General features: G+C 40.3%; 2 protein-coding genes across 13 annotated transcripts in view; both read left to right on the top strand.

The window, feature by feature from the left end:
• The first annotated feature begins 2,578 nt into the window (after nt 1-2,578).
• Nucleotides 2,579-4,546, top strand: CCDC89 (coiled-coil domain containing 89). Its single transcript, XM_029957277.1, has one exon. It carries the CDS (start codon nt 2,693-2,695, stop codon nt 3,803-3,805), a length of 1,113 nt encoding a protein of 370 aa, XP_029813137.1. The 5' UTR covers nt 2,579-2,692; the 3' UTR covers nt 3,806-4,546.
• Nucleotides 4,547-19,860: 15,314 nt separating this feature from the next.
• CREBZF (CREB/ATF bZIP transcription factor) overlaps nt 19,861-20,294 on the top strand; it is a 5,543-nt gene continuing 5,109 nt past the window's right edge. For all 12 annotated transcript variants that reach the window (XR_003915373.1, XR_003915372.1, XR_003915370.1 and 9 more), the window contains exon 1: nt 19,861-20,267. Coding sequence is in view for 2 of the 12 variants with exons in the window: in XM_029957049.1 (XP_029812909.1) it covers nt 20,127-20,267 (141 nt within the window). In the remaining 10 variants the exon portion in view is untranslated. The remainder of the gene's footprint in view (nt 20,268-20,294) is intronic.

Below are 20,294 nucleotides of genomic sequence, written 5' to 3'. Positions count from 1 at the left end.
AATTTCAGTTCAGGAAATTTCCCCTGTCTTCCAACATTGCTTTGCCTTTACAGACATAAGACCCTGATCTTTGAGACCAAAGAAAAATTCAGAAACTCTTCTTTCTCATCTATTTTGCTTCTGGAAATCTGAAGCATTGGAAAATCCATCCAACATCTATAATGACACTCAGGCTTTTTCCTTATCATCACGACCTGAGAGATGAAGTCCGAACACCAAAAGCAGTGGTCATAGCAATCATCACAAGGATCATTCTGAATTTTAAGATTTTTATCTCTCTTATCTCTCTTTTTTTCAGTTATTTCTAGCATAAAAATTTCCATGCCATTAAGTTACTTACAAGCATGATAATGTTTAATAGCTGCATAAGATTCTAAGAAGATATAATTTTTTTAACATTTTCTCTTTTTTGGACATTGAGGTTTCCAACTTCTGGTTTTATAAACCACATTGCAATGAAAAACTTTAAACAAAACTTTTTCTTTTGGATTATTTCCTAAGCAAAACTCTCCCCAGGAAGGGCGATCATTAGTTTAAAAAGCTAAAGAATGTTTTTAGTTCTCAACATGTATGTGCTGTCAACTGATTTTCCCCAATAGTAGAGAGAACCTATTTCACTATATCCTCACCAGTCCGGGGTAGTCTTAAAATAGGGGGAAAATTGTGACTAAATTGATGAATGAAATTGTATCTAATTTTAACTTATATTTATTGAATCACTGATACAGTTCAATCCTTGCCCATTTCCTTCCCTTCATCTGTGAATTTAATTGTTTATTTCTCTTTTTTAGGTGTTAATGCTTTATTGATTTGTTCAGGCTCTCTATAAAAATATAAATTTATCATCTATCCTCTTTATAGTGGATATTTTCCCCAGTTTTTGAAATTTGCCCTCTACATCTACTCACCTAACATTTATCTAAGCCTCCCCGATGTGCCAGGCACTTGTCAGGTATTGAGGATGGAACAGACACAGCCCCTGCCCGTAATGATCTCAGGATTTAAGAGGGGAAGGCAGGCGGGTGAGCCGTAAGTGCAATGAGGCATTCACAGTTTGCAGTAGAAGTGGGAACGGTCTCCAGTGGATGCACTAAAAGAGGTGAGTGGTCGATTCTACATGTGGGAGCCAGGAAAGGCTTCAAAGAGGAGATGATTTTTTTTAATGGTTGTTTATTATTGAGAGAGAGACAGAGTGTGAGTGGGGAAGGGGCAGAGAGAGAGGGAGACAGAATCTGAAACAGGCTCTGTGCTGACAACTCAGAGCCTGATGCAGGGCTCAGACTCATAAAGGCAATGTCATGACCTGGGTTGAAGTCAGATGCTTAACAAACTGAGCCACCCAGGTGCCCTGAGGAGATGATTCTTAACTGAATATTGATGTTGAGTAAGTGAACAGAGTAATAAAGGACAAGGTGGGAAAAGGCATTCCAGGCAGAGAGAACGCGTATAACAAGGCCAGAGAGCTGGTTGGTTAGGGGAACTTCAGTAACTGGATTGCACTAGGGAGTAAAATGTCAAGCAGGTCCTGAGGAACAGGGGCTGGAGAGACCTCAGAGCTCACAGTCTAAAACATTATAAGTACCTTGAGATGTTCAGCAAAGTCAAATTAAGCTTTTCCTTACTCCTCTTTTACATAATATATAAGCTAAGACCGTCCTTTCTGAGTCAGAGGTTTTATGCTTACCCGTATTTCCTTTGTTTCCTTTTTTTAAAATGTTTATTTTTGAGAAAGAGAGGGAAACTGTGAGCAGGGGAGGGGCAGACAGAGGGGGAGACACAAAATATGAAGTGCAGCACAGAGCCGGACATGGGGCTCGGACTCACAGACCCAGAGATCATGACCTGAGCTGAAGTCATTGGCTCAACTGACTGAGCCACCCAGGCACCCCCCTTTGTTTCCATTTTTAACTCTTTGATTTTATTTTACTTGTTACAGTTAACTGTTTAATAATCTGAAATGACTTTGGTGTATGATAGCCTCATTTGAGTATTTTTTCCGTTTTAATGTTTATCACATCTATATTGTTCATTAAGCTTCTTTCTATAATCGTATTTTATCAATGAGTAGAAAAAGGGAATGCTGAATATCTAATAAAATGTATTCCCAGCTGAGGACAATGGGAAAGGAAACTAAAGAAGTTTCACTGGGGCTTGCTCTTGTACTGAGATGTGTTAAACACTCCAGGTTCAGCTCAAAGCCACTCAGGATCCTGGCTCCCAGAGCATCACTGCTACTTTGTATGTATAGATGACACATTTCTAAGGAGCAAAGTGTTTCTACAGAGAGAAATTTATTCTCATGACAAGTGAAGGGGGGAGATGGAGGAGAAATATGTCACAGGCAGCTTGATTTATTTACTCCTCCCAGAAATTAGGTGGAGTCAGGTTTGTTTGTTTTTCCCCCTGATGCTGGCTGAAAATCCAGTGGGGTTGGCATCTCTTCTCTGTACAGCACAGGCCAGGTGCTGGGCTGGGAGCTGAGAGCTGTGATTTGTTAGAAAGGCAAGCATAGATTGGTTCTGGAGTCCCTCAGATCTCGCGGCATTCTGAAGACCTGTCAACCAATCACGTGCCTGCTTACTGGAAAAAGCAACTGCTGGCGGGCGTTGGGACTCCCTAGCAACACTCTGAGGCTTTTGAATCTGAGGGCAAGGACTGTGTAATCAGCGGATTGTGGAGGAGATCAGCGCCTATGCCGCAGGAAGAAAAGGCTGTCAGGATGGACACTCCACACACTGAAGAATCCTTAGATAAGCAGGACAAAAAAACAGAAAAACAGGAAGAGGAGACGGAGTATAAGGAACTGGATGGGCTGAGGGAGGCCTTGGCAAATCTCCGGGGACTGTCCGAGGAGGAGAAGAGTGAGAAGGCGATGCTTCGCTCCCGCATCCATGAGCAGTCCCAGCTCATCTGCATCCTGAAGCGGAGATCAGATGAGGCGCTGGAGCGCTGCCAGGTCCTGGAGCTGCTCAACACAGAGCTGGAGGAGAAGAGGATGCTGGAGGCTGAGAAGCTGAAGGCCAAGAGCAAGCATGTCCAGAAGCTGGAGGAACGCTTTATGACCCTGGCAGCCAACCACGAGTTGATGATCCGCTTCAAGGACGAACACAAGAATCAGAACATCAAGCTTAGGGAGGAGAATGAGATGCTGAGGCTGGAGAACGACAGCCTCTTCAGCCAGGCTCTGAAGGACCAAGAGGCCAAAGTGCACCAGCTCACTGCCAAGAGCGAGGCGCTCTCCGAGGAGCTGGAGACCCTGAAACAGAGGTGTGTTTGGGAAGCCCAGCAGGCACAAGCCAGAGAGAAGGAGCTGCTGGAGCTGCAGAGCCAGCAGGCCTGTGCCCACACTAAAGAGACAGAGCAGCTGCGGAGCCAGCTGCAGAGCCTCCAGCAGCAGCACCAGCAGGTCGTGGAGCAGATGGCCGCGGAGGAGCAGGCGCACGGTAGCCTGAAACAGGAGCTGCAGGCCAGACTGCAGACAGTCACTCACGAGAAAGATGAGCTGCTGCAACTGTCCATGGAAAGGGGCAGGGCACTTCAAAACAAGCAAGCAGAGATCCGCCAGCTCGAGGAGAAGCTGGAGAGGGCAGATGCGGCCAGGAGGCATGCGCTAGAGAGGTTTGAACAAGAGGCCATGGCCGTGGACAGTAACTTGAGAGTGCGAGAACTCCAGCGCAGGGTAGATGGGATCCAAAAGGCCTATGATGAACTCAGGCTGCAATCTGAAGCCTTCAAAAGGCACAGTCTGAGCCTTTTAAGCAAGGAGAGAGAACTCAACGCAAAACTCCGCCATCTCTTTCCATAGGAAGCTTCTCTTTCCTCTTTTCTCTAAATTAGAATGTAAATATTTGTGCCTTAGTGCTATGTTTACTATACGTTTAAGCACAAAAAGCAACTCGAAGAAAAGCTGCTTCACTACCATATTGCGGTTGTTAACTATTGTAAGGCTAACGCTAATTTTCACTCTTACTTTCTAGAATACACAAGATTTACTCGATTTCTTTCTGCGCCTTTGAAATCCTCTAAAGTTTGCTATCATTATCTCTACCTTCCTCATAACCTATTCATTCTCAACCTCAGATACTTTTGTATAGCCTAAGATTTTAAATCAGTGTCTCCCATGGGCTTAAGGGAATCTGAAAAGCAATGAGATGTGCTATCGTAAAAATAATTTAGCGTAGTTTCTCCTTGTAGACGGGTAGGCTTGTAGTCTCCCATAATTGAAATTATAAGCTGTAATATTAATAGTATAATAATAGCATAGAGAACTTACAGGAAAAGGTGCACATTTTGCAACTGGCCAAACAGTTGCTTGCTTCATCTGCTTTACAAAGGTATCCTTCTGATTTTATTTTACTTGCATTAGTTTGGAAATCAGCAAGTTCTTTACCGAAGGAGGCAAACTTTATTACAGTCATTCTGTATGACAAAAAGATTCAAATAAGTGGAATCAACCAGTTTGTATTTTTCCTGCAAGCTTAGATCACATTCCATTTTCTTCATTTTTTCCCTTAATAAAAACAATATAGAGGTGCAAGGTTGCAAATATCAGTGGTTTCATTTACTGTTGCATAATATGCTAGTAGACAAAAGGCCCCAATTTAGGTAACAATCAGAGCAAACTGGTATGATACATAAAGCAATGCAGAGCGATTGTTTCTATTGGCATATTTCCTTGCAATTCACTTTTTCCTTAAAAAAAAAAAATCTAGGGGCGCTTGGGTGGCTCAGTTGGTTGAGTGTCTTACTATTGATTTCAGCTCAGGTCATGGTCTCATCGTCTTGGAACCAAGCCCTACATTGGGCTATATGCTAGGTTTGGAGCCAACTTGGGATTCTCTCTCTCCCTTTCTCTCTGCCCTTTCCCAGCTCTCTCTTGCTCTCTATCTCAAAAAAGAAGAAGAAAACAACCAAACATCTAAACAAAAATATATGTATGTATACTTACCAGCATGTTTGTAGGAATACCTAAATATATAGATACATAAAACAATTATTATATATATTTATAGAAAATTCTTAAAGAGGTAGTTATAAAAATATTTTTTATGCTTTATTTCCCTATTTTTAGTTGATATGCAAACAGTATTATGAATATTCCTCAAAATAGATTGTAATACAGTATTTTTCTTACCTCACTGGGGCCAAGAATCCCAGGAGTACCTAATAATTTGGATTTATTAAAAAGTATTACTTGTTGTCTTTAAATTTTTTTTTTTTTTGAGAGAGAACATGTGAGCAGGGGAGGGTCAGAGAGAGAGGGAGAAAGAGAATCAAAAGCAGGCTCCGCACTGTCAGTTCCCAATGCTGGGTCGGATCTCACAAACCATGAACTCATGACCTAAGCCATGACCTATGAATTAGGTGCTTAACCAACTGATCCACCCAGGCACCCCTTGGTATCTTTTTAGAAAACAATTTTCCAGTGTTATTTTATCTCAGGCAGTTTTTTAAACCTATTTTTTTCACAGTCCTACTAAGATTTTGAAATTGAATATAAATTCCAAGAAACCACATGGATGGCCTGACCCTCTTACATATTACCAAAGATCAGAATATAGGAGCTAATTCAATCATGATTGTCCCTATTGAGCTCATACTACTTATCATTTTGCTGAAATACTTTGGATGGCTTGCTTTATTTAATCCATAGGACCTTTTGAGAAGGTAATCATGTTTATTTCTATTTCAAAGAAGAAGAACCTGGACTTCAGGAATTGCTCAAGGCCACTTGGTTCCTGGGGGAGCTGGGATTTTAATGGCAATACCCCACTGAAAGATTTCTTGACTGTCCACTGAGCACCAAGTTCAGGGGTTAGGCACTAAGAATAAACATGAAGAAACATCTTTTCTACCTTGGCAGAGCTCTAACACAGTCTAGTCTAGGCACATGAAGCAACTTTACACAAAACAAAGCCATTACATACAGTGTGATGTGTTTTCACAGGGTTATGAGATCACGGTGGGTAAAACACACACAGAGACAATCACACAGAGCAGCTAACTCTGCCTGGGGTTAAAGGTCAGGAAGATAGGATTAATTGGCAGGAAAAACACAAGAGTTGACATGTAAGCTGGTTCTTAAATAACTAGTAGAATTTCATCTGTGGAGAAAAACATTTGAGACAGCATGTAGAAAGCTACAGAGGTCTTTAAAAAATGTGCAGTTTATTTGGAGACATCATAAATAGTTGGGAAGAGGTTCAGAGAAGCATGTCTACAGATAAAACTACAAGAGTAGGTGTGGACAGAATACTGGGAGCCTAGAAAGCAGGCAGTTCCCTAATACTGGGGGTAGAAAAGAGGAGGGGCAAGCATACAAATGTAACCAGACATGAGCCCTCCTCTTCCAAGCCAGGTTTGGGGGTAATTTGCAAGAGGCTTTGTGCGAATGCTTGCCAGCACCCCTTTCTTCTCTCACCATTGCCCCCAAGGCCTTTCACTGAGCCCAAGCTCCGCCCACTGGCTCAGCAGGTCAGGGGTGGTGGTGTAGTTCACCCAGTGCTTGTGGAGAAGGCAGCTCCTATGCAGAGGCAAGGTGGGTCTTGAAAACAAGCGGAGGGCAGTTTGGGCAGGAATACTGGTGCCCCATACTTAGCCCAGGGGGCTCCTCTGGAGGTGCCTCAAGGGAAGGGAAGAGTGCCTCTGGAAGAGTGCGGGGCGGGGGTGGGTAAAGTAGGGGTACAAGGGCTTGTCCCCTAAAACATGGACATAATGGAAGGGTCTCAGGTGCCTCCGTCTGAGGACAGTACTGTTCAAAGTCATTAGCATTTGTATTAGGTTGTAGGATATGAAATTGACCCTTTATGAGTTATAAATGATTAGATACTGACTGTTTGGTGATGTTCACTCTAATACCCTTTTGAAAGATAATAAAAGGATAGTGGGTAATGAGAAGACAAGGTCGAAGCTGGATGCCTTAAAAAACTGATGGAAGAGCCTGCTGTGAAGAACAAAGGTAAAAGAAATGTAGAAAAAATTAAAATTCCTTACAGCCTTGCAACCTATTGACAAGTACTTGGGACAGACAGAATGAGCTTCTCTAGGAACTGACTGCCTCAATCTTAATACTTTGCTAAGGGCAAAAGGCAACCTTAGGTGGACATTATAGCCTGACCTCCAGGATCCTATATATTTTCTATATAAAAATCCCTTTGGAAACTTCCTTTAGCTCTACAGCACCCCCTCCCCCCAAGATATATGTTAGCAATCCTCCTCCAAACATGGGCCTCATTGATACACATCTGAAGAGTCTTATGACTAAGATTTTATAGGACAGTGGTAAATGACCTTACCCCAACAGCAGCTAGCCTCCTAAGGTCCTGGAAACCTTGCTGGCAAATTCCTTAGAGACTTACACTATACTAACCTTCTCCCAATTGTCACTCCTCACAATCTCAGTGCAGCTCTCTCTGTCCACACGTCCTGTCCCTGTGCTTTACTAAACCACCTTTTTTGCACCGAAGACGTCTCAAGAATTCTTTCTTGACTGTTCACTCCAGAACCCCAACATTTCATATCAATACAGAGCCCAGAATAGGAAAGAGGAATGTGAACCTATCATGTGCCAAGTGCTTTTCATTTCAACCACATACCAACTCTTTAAGGGAGGTTCATTTACTATTTTGCAGGTGGAAAAAGTGAGACTCGGGGAGGGTGACTTAGCCAAAGCCAGGGAGTTTTGGAAGGGGGGGTGTTGGCCCAGGAGAGAGGTTTGGACATGAGCCCCCTCTGGCAGGACCAGCTTCATGATGTGTCACTTGCACGGAGGCCCCACACTTGGTTTAACGCTCTGCTATTCCTGCCTTGAGATTCTTAATCATTGTGTGACAAGGGGCTCCACATTCTCCTTTTGTGCTGGGCTTTTCAAATTACGTAGCTGGGCTTGTTTTCTGACTCAAAACCCCATGTTTTCTCCCACTATACAAACAGCCACAGAAAAGCATTGTTTTTTTCCCCTCCGTGCTCCACACCACTTCGCATTCCCCTTTCCCAGTGCTTATCTTGTATTTAATCTGTGACTCACAGCCAGATCCGGGGAGGAGCAACCAGTGTAGTTACTGTGGTATGCTGATCTAGAAAATGATCCTTATCACTGGAACATATTTAAAAAGTGTGAAGTGGCCACCTCCAAACTATGCCCGTCAGGGGAAATTAAAAATATTTTTAAAAAGCACTACTCCTTTCCAAGGCAGACCTACATCTCTAGTAAAATTTTTGCAACATCCACAAGTAGTAACCCTAAAATAAAAACCAGCAAGACAGGGATTCTAAAACCAAATAATATGAGTAATGCCCCATAAATAGTGTTATCTTTTGTTTTACCTATATTGAAAGCCCCTCAGTGTGCCTCTAAGGAACTTGTCTAGTTAAAACAAACAAACACACACCAAAGAAAGCTAGAAAAGGAGACAGATCTACAGAAAAAGTGAACTGCCTGGGCTGATATTTTTATAAACATGGACTCTGCTTCAATTAGTGAAAATTAATTCAGGTTAATTTGTTTCTAGTAAAGTATTAATAGAAAATTTGTTTCTTCCCAACTCCACTATATTGAAGTTAAACAGTTATTTAAGAGCAGAGGTAGAAGGAGTCCCTGCCCGGGGTGCTTGCTGTTCTATCCAGCGCTTGTTGACTCAGACACCTGTGGATGGAGGGCGATGGGTGTTGGAAACGCCATCAACAGTGCCTGTTGTACCACATCTACTTAGACTGACGGAGCCTATCGGCAGGGAGTCTCTTTTCATCTTGGCCTCCTAAAAAGAGTTGGAATTGGGGGGAAGTGGCCCAGAATTAGCTTTTCTAATCATTTGTCCATCTTCCTGAGGACAAGCTGGATGTTATTTTCCAAAGGCTAAAAACATCTAATTAAATTTAAAGGCCTAGGGCTGTACAGATGAATCTCCCTACCTGATATTGTTCCCTCCAAACCTTCTGTTGATCTCACTTGGAAAAAAACTAAGAAAAAATTTTCCCTTGGGCAGATCTCCCTGGTCATTCATGACTTACTCAACTGACCACAGTGCCCCCTTCCTCAATCAATCACACTCCTCAGTTCTAGAAAGGGATTAGTCTTAGCTGTTTGCCAGACTGTTCCTATTTAATGCTCTCTAATCCACTCTTATTTGTACTAGTCTAAAATAATCTTCCCTTTCATGTTTGAGATTGTTCGTTACAGCAGTGTTTGTAAGAGCAAAAGATTGGAAATAGCCTAAATACCATCAATAAAGTGCTGGTTAAACAGACTATGCGCCCTTCATTTTTTGAAATACATTGCAAGTGTAAAAAAAAGGGAGGGGGGGAGAAAAATGAAGCTCCTTATATACTGATATGAAAATATCTCCAGGATACAAGTAGGGGAAAAAACAAACAGGGTGCAGAATAATACTCTCTCCTGTAGAAGCGGGGAGGTGGAGAGGGGAATAAGAATGCAAACATATTTACTCTCATCTGTTTAAATAAATATTGGAAATAAGAAATTAATAAAATGGTTATTAGTGGTATGGAGAAGTGTGGGGACCAGAATGGTTAGGGATAGGACTGAAAAGGAAACTCAGTGTATACCACTTTATATCATTGGACCTTTAAATCATCTGAATGTACCACCTATTCAAAAAGACATTAAAATTAAAAGCATCTTCCACATAGCTGTTTAACTTCTTCACTCTATTTCTGTGTAGGTGACTCAAAAATCTGCAGATTTTTCTTTCTCCAAGAATTAAGTAGACAAGACATATTTTATATAGAGCCAAATATGGCCTGACAGATCTAGGTCAGGCCATTCGGCTGAAAGCTGCTGCTTTCACAAATGTTCAACAACATACGGCTAATGACAGTTTCTTTTTCTATTCTGAATGCCTCCTAATGCTAACTATTTCTCTCCTGAATTTAAAGATTTGAATGTATTAACTTTTCCCATGGATTTTCATATCTGTGTGAGATGTGAAGGAGAGAGCAAGCCTGAGCGCAAGTGGGGGAGGGGCAGAGAGGGAGAAAGAGAATCCCAAGCAGGCTCTTGGCTGCCAGCTGGGTCCCACCAACCTCGAGGTCATGACCTAAGCCCAAGTTAAGAGTTGGATGCTTAGCCAACTGAGCCACTCAGGAAATCCGTGATGTGAATTTTAGATTTTAGAAAGCCTATTTTCTCATATATTAAAGTTTTCAGGCTTTGGGCGTTGGTGTTGATTTTGCCCTTACGGACAAAGGATGGTACAGGTAGGGCAGGTCAAGCCATTCTGACATTTTCAGTCGAATAAGCTATTCATGTAGTGTACCCTATTAATTAAACAAATATTTGAAAGCCTTTTACTGGCCTGTACCGTGTATAGAGACACAATGTGAACACGACATTATCCTCACTGAATTTGCCTCCTAGTGGGTGAGAAAAATGCTCTAGGATAGGATGACAGTGGAATGCATAGCAGAACTTTGCAACATAATATTGAGGGGGTTAGGGACAACTTTTCCTAGAAATGGCATTTAAGCTAAAGCCTATTGAATGTGTAAGAATTGCCCAAGAGAAGAGAAGAGGAAAACATGAAAGTACAGCAGCTCGGCAGCCTTCATAGCACCTCTGATTACAGGTAAGAAACTGTCTTTCCCAGTAGCCACACCATCGGGGGGGGGGGGGGGGGGGGGGAAGTGCAGAATAAGCAGTCACAGTAGGCTCTAGTAAGACACCTGTGGCCAGATTAACCCCATTAGTCACATCCGTGTTTACCTCCATCCCTGTCAGAGGTTTGAGCCTTCATAATCTGGCTCAGTCCTCCCCCCACACCCATCCCCACTCAAATCTTTCTACTAGGTCCTTTGGAAACCTAGATCTATGATCAGCTAACTATCAAGGTATTAGTGCGGTGAGCAAGGGAGTGCACTGCCATCAGACTGCCTGGGTTCAAATGCTGTCACTTACTGGGGGACCTCAGATAAGGTCTTAACTGGATGCAGAGGAAACTAGAAAGCTAAAACTTTCAGTGTGTGAGAGAGATGAACAGAAGATGGCATGAACTTCAGATTGGTGTAATCATATAGGGAAAAGAATTATCCAAATCTAGAAAACTGCTTCTTAAATGAATATCCTTAATAGACAATATTCCAAGGAGAAATAAAAACACAACAAAACCTCAGTAAATTTCATTTATTGGTTTTACGGTTGGTTGTAATATTGGTGTTATTCTAAAACTATTTTTTTATATTCTAATATTATTTATATTCTAAAACTATTTTTAACTATATCACATACATATGGCATATGGATATATGTTATGTGTATGAGACAGAATAAGAGAGAGATTAAAGCAAAGATAATTATGTTAGTGTGGCTAGGGACAAAATTTTCAGTATGTAAATTAAGATATTAAAAAGTAAAGTAAAGCAGTTAATGTTAAATTTGAGTTAATGTTAAAATATCAGTCTAAATCTATGACAATTTTTCTTCAGAAAAATACATATGTCCTTGGGATGCTTGGATGGCTTAACTGATTAAGCATCCAACTTCGGCTCAGGTCATAATCTTGTGGTTTGTGGGTTCAAGCCCCATGTTGGGCTCTGTGCTGACAGCTCAGAGCCTGGAGCCTGCTTAGGATTCTGTGTCTCCCTCTCTCTCTGCCCCTCCCCCGCTTGTTCTCTCTCTCCCTCTCTCTTGCTCTCAAAAATAAATAAGCATTAAAAAAAATTTAAAGATATATATGTCCTAGCTCTGTCAACTGAGAGGCCTAACTTCAGCGACAATCTGGTAGTAACAAGCATCCCTCAGGCCCAGTCTGTGGCCTCCAAAAACTATTTTTCACTAACATGAAGAAGGATATGTTGGAGAAATGGCTAATTCCACAACTAGAGTTGGAAATGAACCTGATGCAGTTAGTTGTGTCAGAGCAAATAAAGTGTCAAAGACTTAAAAGGTTTTAGTGGGAGAGGTTCCCAGTGGCTAAAGATGAGTAATTTGAGTCCAAAAAAACTGCAGTTGAGTGAAACACACTGAATATTTTAAAATCTATGAATTGATTTGATACACCAAATAAGGCAAACAATAATGAAAACAACAAACACAAAACTCATTGGTCACTAACTGGAAAGTGGCTATTAAAAGGAACTGATTTGTCATTTATCCTACTTTTCCAGTTCCCTGTATTTTAGGGTAAAAAAAAAAAAAGGCCCATATGTGACAGACTAACAGAATTGCAGATAATTAAAGGAATAAGAGAATTTTAAAAATTATTATTTTGTAACTCCTAGTGAAAAAATTTTTTCAAGCACTGATCATCATTAGATGAAACTATTAGGAGGAAGTTTAATGGAGAATTTTACAATGGAGGAAGAATGAGAATGTGTCACCATTAGAAAACATCCATCCATCTTAGCATCACTAAAAACAGGAAAGCTAAACATTGTGTGTCTCCCATAAGATGCATTAGGAAGAGCAGTGTCTTCTAGGAAGTATTCTGGCCATAAATGTTGAACCGTAAGTGAACAAAGTCCTGAAAACCAATTTCCCGCCTACAGGATATATGGGTCTAATGAGAGAAGTAAAATGGCACTGTAAGAAAGCAAAGAGACAAATATAGAACATTTATTTGCAGTCAGAAATGCTTTCTTGGGAGGACAAAGGAACGGAAATACAGCAAGCACACTGGGAATTGTACATAATCTGTGCAAATCCGCAGTGCTTGTAAACATAATCCTACAGTGCCTAAATGCTGTCAATCCCCGAGTCTTCAGTGTACACTCAGCTGTAAGATCCTATCATGGTCTTACTACTCTTTACAGGTTATACTTCATGGGTGAATAGGCAAACTAGATTAAAATGAGCATTCTGACCTCGGTAGCACTGTTATCCTTCTGCTGGATCCTCTCAGCAATACTGCAACTCTGACTCACCTGCATTCCCCACCATCTCTGCTCCAATCCTCCTCTATAGAAAATCCAGTAAACATATGTATTGGTGCTGAAGTACCACAAAGCCATGGTCTTTGTAGAGGACTTGATAGATTGGTATTCGTCATCTACTTCAGTCACTCTTTTAATATGCCTTTTCCTGTATTACCAAAAAATGGAAAAACTGAAACAAAAGAAATGCAAAGCAAACTGTATTTGCCAGACTCCTCTGCAGTTTTATTTGGAAGATGCAGTAAGTCAGGGGCCCTTTTCCTCCTTTGGCTGTTGTTGCTGCCAAACATAGTCTGGGAAACACTGGCTTTTTCTGCAACAGCATTCCTATATTCATTCACTAGTTTTATAGGATATGGTAGCCAGCGCCCAAGATAGCGCTTAATGATTCTTGTCTCCTCGTATTCACATCCTTGTGGAGTCCCCTTTCACAGTGAATAAGGTCTGACTTTGTGACCAGTAGAATACTACAGAAGTGATTGTACGTAACTGCTGAGGCTCGGTCATAAAACACATTGCTGCTGCTTCCTTGGTATCTTGGATCATTCACTCTGGGGGAAGCCAGCGACAATGTAGTATAGACATGCACACAGCCTCCGGAGAGGCCCACATGGAAGGGGAACCGAGGCTTCCCCCAGCCATCTTGGGGGTGGATCGCTAGCCCCAGTCAAGCATACAGATGACTGAATCCCCAGCCAAAATCTGACAAATCCGTGAGAATTTCAGAGCCAGACTGCATGACCAAAGCACTTGAAATTTTCCGACCAACAGAAACTTTAAGAGGTAATAAATGTTTATTGTGGGTTTGAGCCGTAATAATAAGCAAATATTTATTGTTGCTTTTAGAGTTTGGGTAACTGGTTTGGCTGCAGTAGATAAGATATGGGGTTGAGAGTTTGGGCAGTGCTCTTGGAGCCATAATCCAGTTTTCTATTTTACCACTTTCCCAACTGAGCAGGGGTCTCTATTGGGCCTGTCTGGCCACATTGTACTGAGAAGCGTTCTTGATCAACCAGCCTAGTGCTCATGCCTCCAGTCCTTTCAATGACCTTATAAGCACACGTTCTCTGTACTGCAAACTTTCCTGCTTAAAATAGCCAGATTGCTGAACTTTAGCTTAACCTAATAAAAATACACATCTGAAATCAACAGTGAGACACTAGAGACACTCCCATTAAAGTCAGAAATATGACAAGGAAGTTGGCTTATCAACAGTATTATTTAACATCAAGGTGGAAGTGCTATTTCATTATCAGTCAACGTAATGACAAAAAGTATTGCAAAGGAAAAGGCAAAATTGTCATTATATACAATAAGATGATATAATTGTCTACTAGGAAAATTTGGATGAATAAGCTGAAAATAAAACTATTAAGAAAGCCCAATGGGATAGTCAGTAAAAAATTAAAAAAAAATCAAAAGCTTTTCTATGTATCAACAATAACCATTTAGAAAATATAAAAGAAGACATAACCTAGCCCAATAGCAAAATATTCATAAGATAACTTGGAAAAACTAATAAATTAATTCCAATTTCCATGAAAATTCCAGGTCTTTTTGAACTTGGAAAATTTTATAAAGTTATCTGGTAGAATAACTACTCAAATATAGATAGAAAATTCTGAGAAAGTAAGACCAACAAAGAAGGATTTGCCCTTTGAGGTATTAGAAAACATAATAAAAAACAGTAATTTGGGGGCATCTGGGTCACTCAGTCAGTTAAACATCAGACCTTTGATTTTGGCTAAGATCATGATCTCATGGTTCAGGAGATTGAGCCCCATGATGGGCTCTGTACTAGCAGCCCAGAGCCTGCTTGGAATTCTCTCTCTCTCTCTCTCTCTCTCTCTCTCTCTCTCTCTCTCTTTCTCTCTCTCTCTCTCGCCCCCTCCACCCACGCACACTCTCTAACTCAAAATAAATAAACATTTTAAAAAACTGAGTGGTTTTGCTCTCAGAATGGTTAGACTAACAAATTGAACTGAAGAAAAAGAATAGAGATAGATCCAACTATACATAAGAACTTAATATGTGGCATGTGTGCTGGGAAATCAATGGACCTAGTGTGAATTGTTCAATACAGTGTCTTGTGGCCAATAACTTTTTGAAGAATTATATTCCCATGTCATAGTCTATACAAGAATAAGTTCCATTTGGAACTAAATGAAATAAATAATCATATTGTTTAAAAAAACCTCTAGTAAAACGTGAATAGAAGTAATTATGAAGTTCTGAAACATATAGGTAAACATGAGTATTATTTAGGCTAATAAAGCCTTTTTAGGTTTAACACCAAAGCCAGAAACCATGAAGAACACTTGGAGAGACTATTTAAAAATTATAGCAAAACAAGCAATTTCACTCCTTCTCTCTCCAAATATATGTTCAACAGAGGAACAAAATGGGGACATATATAAAAAACAAAGGTAACATTTTCCTTATAATGTAAAGAGTTCATATAAATCAAGAAGGGAAAAGACAAATACTTTTTCCCACTGCAAAGAAAAATGGGCTTAGAGGTGAACAGGTTGTTCACATTATATGTCAAGTGGTCATGTGAAAAACATTCAGCCCTCTAATAATCAAAGAAACATAAATTTACACAAAAGATGCCACTTTTTGGTTTTGGGTTGGCACATTTTAAAAAGAACAAATGCACTGTCATTGAGTGAGGAGGACTAAATACTGTCGCACACCATTGGTGAGAGATACCTTTCAGTAGGTAATGAAGATCTCTATATAAAAATGGTATCTAAAAATTCTGCTTTGAAGAATTTATCCTAAGAATGCTCTAGGATAAGTGATCAAAGATATTTGCACAACATTATCATATGATTTATGATAGTGAAAAAGTCAGTGCAACCTAAGTGTTATCAATGAAGAACTGGTTGAATGAGTTGGAAAGTTCATGTAATGGCATTCTAGACAGTCATCAGAAATGATGTGGAGGGCACCTGGGTGGCTCAGTCAGCTGAGCGTCCAACTTTTAGCTCAGGTCATGATCTCATGGTTTGTGGGTTCAAGCCCTACATCGGGCTCTGCGGACAGCTCAGAGCCTGGAGCCTGCTTCTGATTTTGTGTTCCTCTGTCTCTGTCCCTCCCCACTCTTGATCTCTCTCTCTCTCAAAAATAAGCATTAAAAAAATTCTTTTTAAAAAGAAGTAAGCATGTGGGTCTGTACTAGTTGTCTGAAAGATGTCCACAATATATTCATGCCAAAACAGTTCAAAGAAATAAAATAAAAACATGTGTCTGTACATAGAAAAACAATTATACACCCCAATTTTAGTAACAGTTATTTTTTAATAGGTTGGACAGGTTGTAATATTCTTCTACTTGTATATGCATTTCTACACTATCTGAATCTTTTGCAATAATCATCATAACCAGAAAAAGAAAAACAAAAACAGCTATAAAGAAAGACAGAGTCAGAAGAATGAATAGAAGAAAAGAGAGTGATAGTGAAGGGGAGAAGGTGCATTTTCCAGGTTTACTCTTGCTTTAGTTGCTTTTTTTGTCATCTGAGGCTACATTGTAAAAACTTCTCTTTCAGTTTTCTACTTTTAATCCAATTAGAGAGCCTCTTAAAACATGTGTATTTAAACCAAATTCTTGTGATTTAGGGGGAAATAATCTATATTTCTAATAAGAAATTTATCCACGATCTTGAGAATCTAAATTTGTGTGAGGAGAAAATGCAGTTGAATGGGATTACCAGCCACATGAATGCCTATAACCACGGCAGGCCAGACTGCATAGCACCTTGTACTGTTGGCTCTTCTGCTGTAGCAAAACCTTTCCTAACGGGAAAGTTAAGAAAGGCATGCAGGTTCTTTCTTTCTTTATTCTTCTAGATACTGTAGGTCATATTTATTTTAGTTCCTTGCAGAATTTACACTTCGTTGAGTTTTGTGTTATACCTTCAGCTGGAACTGGAGACCTTCTTTATTTATGAAACTGGAGACCTTCTTTATTAATCCATTCAACAAATATTTATTTATTGAAAATTAAGCTGTGGCAGGTACTGTTCTAGATATTTTGGATTTATTAGGGTCCAACTTTCCTATAACTTGCTTTCTATCGTTGTAAGAAAACTAAATAAAAGTAGCTGTTGTTGAGGCTATTTGCTACTAATTCAGTATCCCAAAGGGAAGTTTCTTAAGACCTAAACACTCGAAAAGTGGATAAAGGAATTCATATAAAGTTTACTCATGGGCAAACAAGGACATTTTTTTCCTTTTGATTTGCCAGGGAATCTTAGTCTATTGTTAGTTCAATGTGAGTAACTGTAAGATTTTATGTCTATCCTAGTCCAATCAAACATTCTCCCCTGTTGGAACTCCTTATCTTCCTATTTCCTCTATAATTTCACTGGCCTTGCTTTTAAGATTTTTGAATATTTTTTGTTTCGCTACATTCTAATGTACTTGTCAAGTGAGTCAAATCTCAAATCCCTTGTGGGGTTAGAGAACAAGATACACCATGAGGAAACAGACATATCCAGAATGTGGTGTATTTTTTAAGACACATGACCTTGTCTCTTCAAAAAGCCAATAGTAAGAAAAGATAAAAAATGAGAGGGATTATTATTTGAGTTTGAGAAATGGAAAAAATATTCACAAAAACATAACCAAATGTAGCAAGTGACCCTTGTTTGGATCCTGGCTCAAGAGAAAGTATTCATTATGAAAGATTATCTTGAGGAAATTTGAAGATGGCATGGAAAAGAGATAACACTAACAAGTGATTGTTAATTTTCTCAAGACCTAATAATAGTATTATGACTATGAAAGGGAATGTTCTTATTCTTAGAGATACATATTTAAGTGTGTTGGGGAGATATGTCTTCTCTGCAACTTTGGGATGATTCACCAAAATTTGTCTTACAAACATTTATATACAGATAAAGCACATATGGCAAATGATAACTGTTGAATTGTCGAGTCTGGATATTGGGCAGTATTGCTGAATTAGAGTGGATACTGTACTATTCTTTCATATATTCTGTGAAATATTTGGAAACTTTAAAAATTGATATACCTTTATTTATTATGCAAAGATAAGTAACTATGGTTATAAAAATATTAAAATATTTTAGTGAAGCAATTTCTTATGCAGTAAAGCTTCTTAAAAAAGAGACTGATACTTTAATTTTCTATGGGGATTAAATTTAGAGTCCCTATTATTATGGTCCAGTCATCACTAGAACCACCAGAGGTGTTTGCTAGAATTTTGATTTCCAATGTTACACAAACCTGCAGACCAATCTCTGGGTAATTTACATATTTATTTGCTCCCTGAGTAGCATTTTTCTTCACCTGATTTTGAGAATCATTGTCCTAGATTTCATATTCTGCATTTACATTTTTTTTTGAGAGAGAGAGAGACAACGCGAGCAGGGGAGGGTCAGAGAGAGGGAAACACAGAATCTGAAGACAGGATCCAGGCTCTGAGCTAGCTGTCAGCACAGAGCCCCACAGGGGGCTTGAACTCACTAACTCTGAGATCACAACCTGAGTGGAAATTGGACACTTAACCGGCTGAGCCACCCAGGCACCCCTGCATTTCCATTTCTTAATGTATTTTTCTCAAATGGCTATTTTCTTAGGCAAGCCATTAGAAATTGTAACAGATAATATTGCGGTTAAATTCAGAAAATATGCTTCAGATATCATTTGTAAAATGAATTAATGGACCTTATGTAAAGCCATTTTAGGGAATTATATACTCTACCTGATACAGATGTATCTTTCTTTTATCTTTTATTATGGAGGGATACCACAGCATTGTCACAAAACTGAATGTGTATGTAGCCTTGAAAGGGAAAAAAGTTTTGAAATTCCTAAAGATCTTGGACAGAAATTTAGTTGAAACCCCAAAGTTCTAAGAGCTTGCCTCTATAATGTAGCCCACTTCAATATCTATTTTTTAAATTAGAATTTCTTTTATGATACAAATTGATGTCAAAGAAAATGTGATCCTAAAATATTGACCAGAATAAACAAAGTATATATATATATATATATATATATATATATATATATATATATATATATATATAGCTCTGTGGCTATCAAAATTATACATCTAAGTCCTTTCATAAAATTATCAACATAATGAACAGAGAAAGGACTACAAGGGTGTTCAAGTTGGCCAGAGGGCTTTTAAGGGTACTCTTTTTACCCTGATAGATAAAAAACAGCAACAAAATTGGGAGAAGTATTGTCTTTGGAAACTGGTAATAGTCATTTTTAGGAAAAACATCTCTTAGTTTCATGAACAACACGCAGATAAAACAGAGAGGAAAACAGTCACACACACGATTCACTCTGTTCACACAACCAGGGGTGCAATCATTACTCAAACCATGAGGTAGTGATAGCACAGAAAGACTGGCACGCGTATGCAAACCCACACATGCTCACAATTACGTCAACTACAGAATACACACACAAAATGGGTTTGCAATCTTATTACAGACAAGGACAAGACCTTTATTTGTTGTTTAGAAAAGGCATAGAAATAGCCTAGACATTTTAATAAAATTATTACAATTAAAACTTGGAAATTAAATTATATGAATGACTTTACTTTTTTCCTCTAGTACTCTGTTTGAATGAAATGATCTTGTATTACAACGGAAAGGGAAAGGATTCTAGCAATATCTGATCACCAGTCTTAAAATTCCATGGAAATGCAGGATAACTTTAAGATTTTTCATTAATTCGGTATTTAAAGGGTCATTTCTGAGAGTCGTGTCACTGGAAGTGGAAGCTAAGAATATGGAGGGTTGAGAAGTGAGGGAGGAGAGGGTAGACCACTAATCACTAAATTCGGGTTTTGTTATTTTTGCCGCTGTTATTATGACATCACTGGAAATCTGAAATTACTCCCACTCCAGACCTTACTGAACTCTCGCGATACTAGAGCCCAGTGGAGCGCGAAACGCCGTGGGAGGGGCTGGGGTGAGATCGACTGACTTCCGGCCAGGCCGTTGTCTGGGTGGCGCGGTCGAGTCATCGTTGGGCCTCGCCGCTTCGATCTCCTATCCCTCCCCCCCCCACCCCCCGCCCCAGCGCGGGGGGTCGACCAGCCTAGTGGCGCGGGAGGCGACCCGGATCTTCCCCTCCGTTTCGCTGTGGCCAGCTCCCTGGCCCCCCCGCGCTGGGGTCCGGGGTCCTTGGGGCCCGCGAGGCCCGGTCTGAGGGGCCGGGGCCTACGTGGGCCCGCCGCGGGGCCCCATGAGGCATAGCCTGACCAAATTGCTGGCGGCCTCGGGCAGCGACTCCCCAACCCGCAGCGAGAGCCCGGCGCCGACCGCGACCTGCTTGCTGCCCCCGGACCTGACCCGGGCGGCGGCGGCTGCAGCGGCGGCGGCGGAGGAAGGGACGGCGGCGGCCGGATCTCCC

This window comes from Suricata suricatta, chromosome 11 (assembly GCF_006229205.1).
Source record: "Suricata suricatta isolate VVHF042 chromosome 11, meerkat_22Aug2017_6uvM2_HiC, whole genome shotgun sequence".
Classification (NCBI taxonomy): domain Eukaryota; kingdom Metazoa; phylum Chordata; class Mammalia; order Carnivora; family Herpestidae; genus Suricata; species Suricata suricatta.
Note: the sequence above shows the minus strand (reverse complement) of the source record. Positions and strands in the feature narration are given on the sequence as shown.

Coding starts and splice junctions, on each gene's coding strand:
- CCDC89 (XM_029957277.1), top strand. CDS start 2,693: ATGCCGCAGGAAGAAAAGGCTGTCAGGATGGACACTCCACACACTGAA.